This window comes from Camelus ferus, chromosome 13 (assembly GCF_009834535.1).
Source record: "Camelus ferus isolate YT-003-E chromosome 13, BCGSAC_Cfer_1.0, whole genome shotgun sequence".
NCBI classification, from domain to species: Eukaryota; Metazoa; Chordata; class Mammalia; order Artiodactyla; family Camelidae; genus Camelus; species Camelus ferus.
Window position 1 is genome coordinate 25410926 of NC_045708.1, and position 13631 is coordinate 25424556.

The 13631-nt window shown below is 34.1% G+C and overlaps 1 protein-coding gene across 3 annotated transcripts in view; it reads left to right on the plus strand.

Annotated features, from left to right (window-relative positions):
- The window catches only part of AGO3 (argonaute RISC catalytic component 3), a 109530-nt gene extending 95899 nt beyond the window's left edge, over positions 1 to 13631 (plus strand). For all 3 annotated transcript variants that reach the window (XM_006186313.3, XM_032495920.1, XM_032495919.1), the window contains one exon: positions 225 to 13631. In XM_006186313.3, the coding sequence (XP_006186375.1) occupies positions 225 to 333 (109 nt within the window). In that variant the 3' untranslated portion in view covers positions 334 to 13631. The remainder of the gene's footprint in view (positions 1 to 224) is intronic.

Genomic DNA, 13631 nt, shown 5'->3' on the forward strand with positions numbered 1-13631 from the left:
TAGGATGTCTTGGATTTGCTTCTAAATAATCCTAGGGAGGTGCGAGAAGTAAAACAAAATTGGCCTTGAGTTAGTAATTATTGAACCTGGGCGATAGACATGTATGAGTTCATTATACTGACCTCTTTTTTTTAATGTGTTTGAAATTTTCTACAAGTAATATTTTTCAGAATTATTATATCAGAATAGGGTTGGGTTTGTGTTCATTGCCACTTTTCTTACAGTGCTGAAGGAAGTCACGTTTCAGGACAGAGCAATGGACGAGATCCTCAAGCTCTTGCCAAGGCTGTACAGATTCACCAAGATACCTTACGCACAATGTACTTTGCTTAAAAAGTTGAAGGATATTCTCTGAGAGGAAGAACTGGAAGATGAATCGACATACAGTGTATGCTTCCAGTGGAGTCAGTTGAGTGGGGAATGCCTCCAGCCATACAGAAACCAACACTGTGTGGGGGCCAGGGTCTGATCTATATGTTGATACAAGGAAGATCGTTTACTTCATCAAGGAACACAGCACCATTATGCAATATGAAACCAGCCAACTGCTTTTTTGTGCGGTCTCCTGTAGGAAGTATCGCAATTGTTTCGTTTTCACTTTCTTGTAGTCTAACCCTTTTAATGCCTTTACCTCAAGTTGCTTGGCAGCACAACTCTTTGCAAAAAAAAAAAAGGTAAAGAAAAAGTAAATGATGGTTAAAAAAAAAATACCGATATGAATAATCAAAGTGATTGTTCACAATTATGTGTGCAAAAAAATTAATGTGCATTCGTGTATTCTTATAAAAGATATCTGTATATTTTACATATATACATGTATACTGCATATGCATATATATCTGGATCTACATTGACAATAGATATATATGTGTCTGTGTATATATTTTATAGTTCATTCCACTGGGAAACTTTCTTTCCCTTTTATTATTCTCCCACCACCACTTTTATTTCTCTCTCTACCTTCCTTGCCTTCATCACCTACATTTTTTTTCCCTGATGCTACCAGTGACATTCAAATGTTCATGTATCTGGTTCATTTGAATATGAAGCATGGCAAACTAGATTTTTATTTTTATTTTGCACACCCTACTCCGGTCTCTTGTCTCATACACAATTCTGAGTCCTCAACTCTTAACATTGCTTTCTTAAGAAACAAAATTATTTTTGTTTTTTTGTGAGGGTGAGTGGCCCTTCCTGCTCTGCTCTGAACTTACATTTGCCATTTGTACAGTGTGTACATAAGCAGTAGCAACCTAAACTATTCTTTTTCTTTAGTGAATTTGTTAAAGCTGCTATAAATATAAAACCTTCTCAGAAGTTGTAACTCTTTCTCTCTGTAAGTGATATACATTCTAAAGCCTTCTGTTTCTATGGGTTATACATGGAAGTCCCTTAAAGCTTTTATAAAATATAAATATTTTAAATGATTGGAACTGTATAGGGTTGAGGCCTCTGAAATTGGGTGGAGAGAAAGGGTTGTGGAGATCTCTTATTTTTTTTTTTTTTTTTTTTTTTTGCTAGTTTACTTGCTGCCTCTCATACCTTAATGTGATGTTCATATATATATTTTTATATATATGTGTGTATATATAAACATATATGTATGTGTTTTGAAGTATAGCTTCCTTTTCTTTATATTTATTAGAATAGCGCTTTAATAATTATAGAATCATATTGGCAACATCTTTTATAGAAATATAATCATGTTTATTTTAAGAACTGACAACTTGTTTTTGCTATCTTTTAGTGCAATAAGCAGTTTTAAAAGAAAGCTGTGTCTGTTTGACATCTCTACCACAGATAGTGGGAGAAACAGGCACCTCCATAATTTTAAAAGGGCAAAGTAATACAGCCTTAATTTCAGAAGGAAAGTTTTGTAATTTTCAAATTTCAAGCATGTCTTTTTAAAAATCACAATGAAAATGAAGTTAAATTTCCTAAATGAGTCTGACCTGAATATTAGAAATAAAGTTGAAAAACTTTAAGTAATGACAGTAACTAGCTTAAGATTTAGAAGATATTTAAATTCTTTGAAAATAGATCATGTTTATTAAAGAATCATACTAGTGAGGTGTCCATTTTCATTTACTAAAATGAATCAGAAAAATGTAAAATGACATTTAAAAAAATTTTTTTTTGCTAATTCATCACCAGTGTAACTTTCCTTTTAAAATTAGGGTAATGGTGACAGAGGAAGTTAGGTCTTTGATCATTCTATATGAGTTAAATAACTGAAATGTTGGGAACAGTTTTGCAGAACTTTTGTTTTATTGATTTCACTTTAAGATATTAATAAGTACTATAAAGCTGTCAAACCGAGTTCATCAGTAACCTTGGATTCAGGGGAGCTTTGCACTTTGTAACTCATGAAAATCGCATTTTAATTTTTTTTTTTTTGCACTGGTTCAGAGTATAGATATTACAGATTGTTTCCAGTGGGCATTGTTGTTAACCTTTCAGAATTCCATCTGCACATGAAAACAAATGGATTAGCTCTTTTAGTTTCTCTCTTACTTGTACCCACATTTATTGTCGATTTACTGTATTTTGAGCCTAAAATCTGAGCCCATGTCCTCTAACAGTTAGGAAGTCTTTTGTCCCTCTGCCAGAAAACTAACAAAGTACTGTATTTTGTATGTCTATTATATTGAAGTGTCTGAAATGCAATTTAAAACACTGTTTCCAAGCTCTTTACGTAAGGTATTATTTGTGTAATATATACATTTTTCTCCCAACCCTCCCCCCCAAAAAAAATTCCTGTAAAGGATGTGTTTTTTTTCATTGAAGTTTCACTGAATATCAAAAATTGTTGAATTTTTTTTACATTGAAAATTCATAGAACATGGGCAAAAGAAGAAAATAGTATATCCTAGATGGTAAAAACTTGATTGTATATGTTTCCTCAGTATGAATAACACATCTTCCTTTATCAGTGGGAATTGCACAGATTCACATGGGAAACTTTAGGTCCTAAGAAAGAACTTTAGATAACCTTTCCTGATTTACTGCTTTACCTAATTTTTAGTCACTTAATCTCACATGCGCTAAAATAAAGCCCACAATTTAAACCTATTTGGAAGGGCTTTTACAGAGGAAAAAAAAAATTTTTTTAATATAAAATTTTACGTTGGAAGTGAGTTCTTTTTAGGGTGCTCTTAGAGTTTCAACACTGCTAGTTTAAAGTTGGTTAACTTGAAAGAATATGTATAGTGTATTTCTATTTTGCTAGCTAACAAATTGGTATATCGAACTTAATTACAAGAAACTTTGTGCTTAGAATTTTAAGGTAAAAGACTATGTGGCAAATATGTTTTGAAATTTGTTTTAATTGTTACTACACTTCTGGTGTAGAATTCCTGATCATTTTTATTAAAAAAAAAAAAGTTTTGAGTTTAATGGTCATGAAATTCAACAGTGACCTGTCTGTTCCTGCCTTTGCTCACTATACAATGAATGTCTGTTGTTTTCTATGATATATGAGTGACACGGTGACTTTAAAATGTCAGTCCCGGCAACTGGTATAATTGATTTTCATGTAAAGAAAAATTGGGAGTTTAATGTATATTCTGGATGGCAAATGTGTCCGTGTAAAGGGCTGATACATATTTTACATTACAGTATCAAGTTACTGGCATTGAGGACCATGCATTTATAATACTGTAGCTGCTATATTTATTTAATGAAGTGGAGTCTGACAGTTACTGCACTAAACAGTAAGGAGATGAGCAGGATTCAAGGCTGTGTTAGACCCTTCTTTCTTTCCTTTTCTTTTCTTTTCTTTTTTTTTTTCCCTAAAAAGATTAAGAACATAAAATATCAAGGTAACAAAGGGTGCTGCCATTTTAGTTTCAATTTAACATCAGGATACTCTTTTTTTGGTTTTAGAAATGTGGATTTTGACTTTAGCAGTTTTGAAAAGGGTACCTCAACCTCCTCAGTACTGGTTTTTGGCATATTTTTACGGAAGTACAGATGCCCTTTATTTTTTTCTTAGTGTTTTACCTTTTAACAAGTTTCTCAGAAAAAGTATTCTTCTATGGAAATCTTCCTGTTTATAACCTATTAATTTATTTATCTTCCTAGAAGAGAGTCTAGCTAGAATTCTAGTGGGAATGTACTAGGTTTTTCAGAAGGCACCTGATAAAGATTCATCTCTACCTTCTAGCACAGAGACTCTAGCCTTCTAAATACCTATACTAGTTTTCCAAACTAGGTTCTCTGATGACCCACCACTGCCTAAAGTTTACTTGTATATTCTGTAAGGATTTTAGTATGACAGACCTCATGACAGGCTTAGTCACAGCAGACTTAAGGTATGTCTAGGGAAATAAAAGCTGAGCTGCCATTCAGTAGAAACGGCTAGCAGAGGATTTCAATGTTTAAGGAAAAGGTGAACACTCAGAGTGCCAGTAATAGATCTGAAGTAATTAGATGGATTATAGACCAGGAATTAGAGATACTATTCAAAGAGTTTGGTGGGTGTTTGATTCAGAGGCCAACATGAATTTGCTGTGAGTGGTGGTTTTTATGACGCCCATGAAGCTAGCCACTTGGATTCAGCCAGAATATTTTGTAGTCTTGCTAGTTGAAACTTGATAGTAATGTTTTGCCAAGAAGCTTAACTGAAAACTCAGTGATTTTTATTCAGTATCATTAGACTTGAGTTCAATATTTATTTAACTCATCCTCTTAGATATTCTCCTATTGAAAACTTTTAAAGACACATTATCCCTAACAGGAACTTGCTGCCTAAATAATCTTTTAGGAGTTATCAGTCAAGCTGCAAAAAGACATCACTGGCCTGGCAACTTTATTTTATTTATTTTTATTGTAGTATAGTTGATTTACAGTATTGTGTTTGGCCTGGCATCTCTATTTTGGCTTTTTTATCCATATGAATTTTAATCCTTTTCATTCTTTTTTGAGGATTCATGGTTGTCTCAAAGCTTCAATAATAATAGTTGGGAGAGCTTACATCAAGTGAGGCCTTTGTGAGTGACAGTATAACCCTGACTCTAAAGTCTGTCTTTATTTTCCTTTTTCTCTCCCATTTGGTCATATAAAGCACTTTGTGATTCTATAGGGAGTCAAAAAATAAGCCAAGAATAATGTGTAAAATCAGAACATAAATGTGAAAGTGAGAATTTTCTCCAAAAAACTCATTTCTTTTTAAATTCCTGATTATACTAAGAACACTCTTGATCAGTGGCAATGTTAGAAATGATATTGTGATTAATGAAACTTAAGCTGACTCCCAGGAGAAAAAAAATCTCAACCTCTCTTCCCCTCTCCCGACCCCCTTCTCCCTCTCTCCCTCTCTCTCCCTCTCCCTCTCTCTCCTCTCTCTCTCTCTCTCTCTCTCTCTCTCTCTCTCTCTCTCTCTCCCTCCCTCCCTCCCTATATATATATATATATATAGGGATATATATATATATATATATATCTCAAAGGGGGAAATACTTTTTACTCTTCCTGTTTTTAAAAATGGTACATTTCAGCTTATAATTTTCCATGTTGGTCAGAATAATTTCTTTTAGCTAAAATATAATGGTCAAGACTTGTGCTAATATTATTGACTGCTAATTGAATTTTATTTTTATTTACCCATCAAAGATAGTGCTCTAGATTTTTACATTGCTGTAAGAATCTATTGCTCTTAAAGTTTGGATGTTAAAGATTTTTATTTGAATTAAAGATCATAGGTTAATAAATTTCATATGGAGGGCTTGAGATTGACCAATGAGAAGCCCTGTTTGAAGTTATCAGGTCAAAATTAAGATTCTGTCAGACCATCCAGCCATTCATTGGTCTCCCTTCCATTTTGAAATCAGTGTCTAAGGTAACCAAAATTTACTCTTGTGTCTATGTTAGGGTCTCAGTAAAGCAAAAATGTTCTTCAGGGTAGATGCTGGATTAAATTTTTAAATCATTTTTAAGAGCAAGGCGGTTCTTAGAAAGTGCCTTTTCAGAAGATGGTGCTGTAGATTTTTATTTTTCAAATAGCACAAGGCTAAACATTTTAAAGATGAATTATTTTAGGAACTCCAAGGGTGTGACCGTTTCATATAAATAATGTTATTTGTTGTCCTGAATCTGGTCCAAAGGAACCAAGTAAAGCTTTTATTCAGCAAAGTATCTAGGTAAATGCTCACCAAATGAATTTTGTAAGTTTAAAAGCAATTTTTAACAGAATTAACCTTTTCATTTCTCATCTGTGTTGAAGGCAATTTATAAGGCACATAAAACAGCAGATCTTCTTAACTTTTTGACAAGAGTATGGGTATAGTAGCAAGTGCCCAAAGGCAAAGGTAACTTGCCAGAAATTATGTCATAGGCTACCTTTTTCCCCCCCCAGCATAGATTGACCCTTTTGTAAATATCTATTGGCAACCTTTCCTGATTAATCTTTATTAGAGAAGACTGTATATAAGGGTAGAGCCAAGTGACCATGGGAATCAGTCTAAAGGAAAAATAAAATGATTATGTCTCTGTCTTTAGGGAAGTTTTCTTTTTCAGGTACCAAGAAATATTCTAAATGATTCTCTCTCTTTTCTAGCATAGATGAAAAACAATGACAGTGCATCTGTATGATCAGTTAATTAGAAATAGAACATGTAAAATTGGGCTTCGGGGGAAACAAGCAAAAGGAAGGATAATAACAGGAGCATCATGCATTGTTAGAAACCTGGTAATCTACCAGAAAGCAATTTTCCCTGAGCTAGGAAGTAGTAAACAGTAGTAAATGATCACCTAACCAGTTCTTACTTGTGAATTTGGTGAGCATTCTTCCAGAAAAGAATAGACATAAAAACAGACAAAAAACATTACACCTCAGTAACCTTGTATGCTGCATTATGTAATAATGATAGTAAAATTATATTGATTGTTTGGAGTGTACTATGTCTGTCTGCAAATATACATGCACATTAAACTTTTTCATTTTTTTTGTAATGTCTTAATAGCAATTATGAGTTTATTTTTTAATATTAATTTTCTATTGTGATGTTTGTATTTATTGGCAATTTGTGTGCAACTTTTATATTTTGCTTAGATTAAGGTATTTTTTTAATAGATATTTCCAGCTTTTCCTCTTTCTTTGTTATATTAGCAGAGGTTAAGATGGACTGTTAATATACCAACCAAACTACTATTTCCATAAAGTCTAGAGTTTGGATTTTTACCGATAAACCAGTAACACTATTTTGTAACTTAGAATACTTAATGTTGTTTATATAGTGGGCATTAAAGACAGTCTTTAGACAAATTTCTAAATGTGGAGGGGAGGTGGGTCTTTTCTGTAAGTTAGATTTCTTTCCCTTAAGTAGCAAACTAACATTAACGAATTGGATTTATTTTACCTGATCTGTAGTTTGGGGGCAACTTGTCAAATAAATGATTGTTATTTCTTTTTCTAACTTCAGCTACATTGAAACTGCTTAAATGGTTACATCATCCAGCATTAGGATTATGATACCATTTTTATAGGCCTGGAAAACAAATAGCAAATGATCAAGAAGTCAGTGATCATTGACTCTGAAATGGAGTCTCCCTTCCCCTACCATAATTATATTATATGGAAGATTTGCTACCCTGATCTTTTCCCTAGCATACTTCTAAAGATGAGTCAACCCTGAGCATCAGCGAAGGAACAGAATTTAAGTGGCTAGGTAGAACCAGAGATAAAGACTGATTAATACAGTATTTCAGTTAATTAAAATTTTAACTAATAATATGAGTGTGAATTAATTGGAAGGAAGTGAAAAGTATGATTATAGAATATTAATTTCAAGCATTTATGGTCACTCCAGCTTCCTAGTGAATAGACCAAGATTATTTGTATTGACATTAATCTTTTATAAAAATACATTTGAAATGAATTCTTTTAAACAGGTAAAATATTTCCATTGTGTTTTTACATGGTGAATTTGCTTGATAAGCCATTTTTTCAGTGAGACATTGAAAGATAAATTTTATCCCATTCTCTGAGTTTTAAATTCTAAATTATCACGTTTCAATGTATGACATTTTGTGGTACTATATTCTATTCTTCCACTGAGAGGGGATAAATGAGAAAATTTTAAGTAATTGGGAAAATGTTTTCATATTACATGAAATTTTACAGTTTAAAATGAATCCACATATGATTTCATATAGACATTAGCCATTTGTGTATAATATACTATTCTGAGCTACTTCCTTCACCCCTGTGTCAAGTATTAATGGAAGGTTGGTACTCTGAGGATAGGAATTTGTTGCTACTAAAAAACTTTGGAGCAGTCAGATATATTTTTGTTGCAAATACATGTCCTCCTCTTAAGGATGTTTATTGTGGTTATAACGTTAATAGTTTTATTCATTATGTTTCAACGTTGTCCTTGGTTGATAAGCATATAATTCTTGTAGAACAGTATTTTTAAGGCAGCTTTGAGTAGAAATCATCCTTCACTTTCTTTTTTTCCTTCTGAAAGATCATAGGAATCTGACACCTAGAGCTTATTTTGCTCTTTTAACTGGTTGGCTTCATAAATCAGAGTCCCTGGCATCAGCAGTGAATTACCACAGTGAAGTACTTGGTGACTTGTTCAAGTTTACTGTCCCCCTCCTAAGAAAAAAAAGTATTTCTGCAGTGAGTAATAATACATCCCAAAAAAGAACATCATGAATAGTCTTATGTGAGTCGAAAACAGATGGGAGAACTGGTCATTAGAACTTTGCTTTGGGCGTTTTATTATTTCTAAAAACTGTGTGCACCTCTATAATTTTATGTTTAGGAGGCTGTGCCAGAGACTAGAGAGGGAGATTAGTCTGGTTTAATGCCTAAAACTTTCCATCCTTATTTATTTCATGGCTTTAGTTGGAAGGGCAGACATACAAAAATCCCTTAATTTGGCCCTTTAATAATAATTTTAGAACCAAAGGAGGACAGATTCTTTGTACAAAAGTGTTACAGGTGTGACAGGAGGTCTCTGTGAAGAAATGGAGTAGAGGAATTGTGAGAGTATGTAGTGAGGGGAGAAATGAGGAAAAAGAAAGGGTTTATTTCCTGGAATCCTTGGATAGAAACCTTACAGCTGTTTAACATTTGTCCAGTTCCCACAGTTGCATTGTAAAAGAGGGGCTGTTGCTGTTTGAACCTACAAGAGAAACCTAAGAAGAGTGCTTCTCCAACGTAAATTTATTTTATGTTGTTCTCCCAGACCTAAAGTTGCATCTGTTTTCATTAAATTAGAGAAGTTGTGTCTGAATTATAATAAACAAAATTAAATGAAGTATTTATTCTTAAATAGAGCCATGGCATTACTATCAACATGGCTTCTCCAGCTTTTCCCTTTATATAGAAAACACCGAACAGGGCCTTTCTAGACAAGGTATTCTTTCCTATAAAGAAAATGTTTTTGGTGAAAGATTTGGGGAAAACACTGGTAGGTTGTAACAAGGGGGGCATTTTGCCTAACACACACAGTCCAATCAGTAATGGATACAATTTGGTCCCAGGGAGTTTGACAAGAGGAAGGTTTGGTTTTGGTAGCAACAGACTTGGATCTCTGATGATAAATAGCTCCCTGTTTTACAGAAAGGGAATGGCCTCATAGTATTGATGATCCTGCAATGTGCATGTGCTGTTTTTCTAATTCAAAAATCAGGAATGGGGGGAGGGTATAGCTCAAGTGGTAGAGCACATGCTTAGCATGCATGAGGTCCTGAGTTCCCCAGTACCTCCTCTAAATATAAATGAATAAATAAACCTTAATACCTCCCCCTCAAAAAAAAAAAAATAGAAAAGGGAAGGAAAGGAAATCAGGAATAGCAAGCACAAAATCTTCTAATGCTTTGTCCCTATAAGATTCATTAAAAGTTTTCCAGGAGTTTCTCATTTCTTAGCCCAAGGCACAACCCTTTTCTCCTCTTTAAAAAACAAAAAGGATTTAGAGGCAGCTTCTGTAGAATTCTACTGTGAGTAAATAATAGTCTTTAAAAGACTTGAGAAAGGAAGATCACATGCCACAAGTTATAGCGTGATTGAGAGACTCTTTGAGCACTGTTTTCATGTTCATGTCAGTTTTTCCTTCAGTATATATCATTCTTTGATTTACTTGAGTAACGTCATTCTGTTTTGGGATATAATCAGTGTTGTATGCCATTTATGAATTGTGCAGTTCTCTCTCCACCCCCATACACACACACACACTGTTAAAAATAAAAAGAGGAGAGATTTTTAAGAGGGAGAGAATGAGAATCATTAGGATGTAACTTCAGTTAATACAGATGGAAAGAAATCCTAACTCAGTTAAATGACAATTAAGATTGAAAGTGTTGATGCTGCAGGTATTGTCTCTAGCCATAGAATTTTTTGCTAGCTATAGAGTGATAATGTGAATAGAATATGTATCTGAAATAGGATGTTATAACAAAGTGACAAAAGAAAATTATTCTTGAAAGTAATATTTCAGTCTTCCGCAACAGAGATTTCCCATATTATGGAAAATTAATATGGCTTTTGGTTATGATGAATCAGACTGATTTAAAATTCAAAAGATTTGTGACTTTTATTCTGACATATATAAATATTCTATCAAATGAATACTTAGACTATTATTTCCTCTTAATTGATTTTGTCAGACCTCAGTTCTGTAGATCTCTCTCTCACATATGTACTTCTTGGTGTGTGCAAAATTCTATATAAAAATTTTTTTTTAGCTCAGCCTATTTCCTTGTCAAACCTGACCTGTAAAGGAGAAGGCATAAATAGGTTTCAAATGCAGGAACTTTTAGAAGATCACAACTGGAAAAAAACGGTTGAGAACTTGTTGCCTTTGAGAGTAGGAAGGGCTCTAACACTTGAGCTGAGATTTTCAGTTAGAGCTCTACCACTGATTTGATCTGTGTCCTTAGGGCCATTTTCTTAGTTTCTGTGTGCCTACATGCTCTGTGTGAAATGGTGGCGATGACACCTGCCCTCACCTACCTCACAAAGTAGTAAGAGTAGAATAATGTTTATGACAGTGCTTGAGTTCTCCAAAAGAAAAGCTATTCAGAAGTTCAAGATTAAAAAATGTTGTATGAAGAGTTCGTTTCCAGTTTGCCTCTATGAGAGTGTCTTTAATTACCGTACATCATTTTATCAAGCAGGTATAGGAGAAACTGAGGCTTTATCATGGTATGGTGTTCACATACAAATGTATCCTGTTCTGTCCGTCCCCCCCCCCCCCCAGCACACAGGCTGAATTTTTCTTTATAGGAAAACTTTGGGAAAAGTGTAACTTCAACAACCAAACTCCTTTTAGTGGTGCTATGGCAGCTGTGATTGTATTTTGAGTTAGATTAATGTGGTGAAATCATCAGATAATCAGAAATTAACTTTGCCTTTTGCCTTCAGGCATTTTTACTACATTACTGGCATCAGAGGCTGTTGTACAACCAGATAGTTATCCCTTTGTGTCTTGCAGGTTTTTGGTACCTTTCTTTGGAGTAGGGGGTTAGGTCTTAAGAAGGAAAATGTGCTTATTTCAGTTATCACTTTGCAGAGTTGAACCTTGCTTTCCAATCACCATGTTCCTCTAAATGTTAAAATACAGCAAAAGTTTTTTTCCTTCATTTCAGTTCAGTGCTGAGCACCTGCAGGTGATATCAGGCAGCCCGTTGGTGTCTGACCCAGTTATCTTTTTGGATCATGGGCAGAACCTTACATTTCTACAGGCTTACCCATTTCCCTGGGGGGAAGGGATTCCTGTTTCTAGGAAAAAAACAAAGGGCACAGCACCACAGGTTGTGTGAGCAGTTCCTTGTTGAAACAAACAAGTTTGGTTTTTTGGGTTTTGTTTTTTAAGAAAAAAAAAAAAAGGATGCATTTTAGGTACACAGGGTATGAATGCATTCAACATTTATTTTTCTCTCTAGATGCTGACCTCCCCTTGTTGCAGGCAGTCGGGCTTTTCTAGCTCATCACTAACATGGGTGGAATCTGTGTGAGTTTTTATAGGATAATGAAAATTACAAGTACTAAAAGTTGGGGAGATTCATGCTTGGAAAATGAACAAAAAAATCTACCTTGCTGGGTGAGATAGCTAAGAATAATGGGTATATCAGGAATACTTTTAAACAATTTTTGCTGTAATGTGTAGCTTTAATATCTGTCTTCAGTTATAGACCCATAAAAGTATTACTGTATCTTGTGAATAAAGATCATTCTTGTGGACTAGTGTATGGATGCATTCATAGGCTGAGGGAAGCAGTGGGGTGTGTGTGTGTGTGTGTGCACACGAGTGTGTAAATATCCTATGTTTATAACACTGTGTATTACATAAGTTTATATAGAAAAAAATACTGTGTTCCTTTAGTGTTTGGGGGACTAAAATTGTGATATAACCATTCCAGTGTAATCTGACCACTCATTCTAGAGAACATTTATATTACACACAAATGCACACCCCTAAAGCGTTGCTAACTGCTCCCACTTTAGATAATTGCTGCTTTTTTTTTAAACCCGAAGTAATGGAGGAGGAAACAGCACTCTTTTTAAAGGGGCTTTTTTGAAAAGTAAAATGTAAATATAGGACACGTGGGGAGGGTGGGGCCACCTGCAAATGTCCTGCAGATGGACAAATAGCCTTTTAAATTTTACTTTTTAACCATCTTAACCGTGTGTGCCTATTTGTATTGCAGATGTGAACTATTTTTGGGAGTTGATCTCAGTATGTTTTGAAACTGAATTATTACATAAAATCAGAGTAACCTCTTTCTCCATCCTCCTTTTCCACACTGACTATTCTTGCCAAATATTTCTACTGATACCAAGTTTCAGCATGGTAAAATGACAGACTTTCAAACCTCCTTCCTCATCTTCCCTATCCTGTCTTATGCCTGGCCTGGCCTTATATTTTTTGTTAGCTTTTCATAAGTAAGAACAATTTACTGTAGTAATTTAGAGACTGCAGAGTTTCAAAATGTTTCTCCATAAGCCTTCCTTTGTTAATGTTTGGTTACACAGTAGCATCAGTTAAAACAATGGAGTGAGTGTGAGTTTGTAATATGCTGTAAGATAAAATCTTGAATGATACTAAACTGACTGCCACACTTTATTAAGAGGAAATTGGATTATATGGTGGGTGGGAGCAAGTCTATGATATATATGTAATCACTGTATAATTAGAAACACCAAATGCTGAATCCTATCACTGTGTACTTGGGGGCCAGGCTTTGAATATGGTGGTTATTTTAATTCCTTGAGAATAAATGTAATTAAGACGAGCAGAAGGCAAATAAAGTTTTTAAACAAAAGTGCTTTTTTTTTTTTTTGGTATTTAAATTATCTTCCCAAAAAAGATTACTACAAAAAACTTAGGGTTGAAATTGAGAAGCTTGAAGAAGCCGCTTTTTAAGCAGTTCAGTCACTTACACTATTTTATGTTGAAGAAATTGTTATAATTCTTTCTGAGCCAAACTGTCACTGAAATGTCCTGTGACAGAACCACTCCTCTTTTTTCTGCCATTCTGTGTATCGGAAGGGTTCTATGTTGTATTTGTTTTTAATCCTTGATTTTAAAAAATTAATGGTTTTAGTGTTGCTTAGCTTCAGTTTGAAGTGTAACTTTCACTAATAACTGCAATAAAAAGAAAAGCTTTGCTCTAAA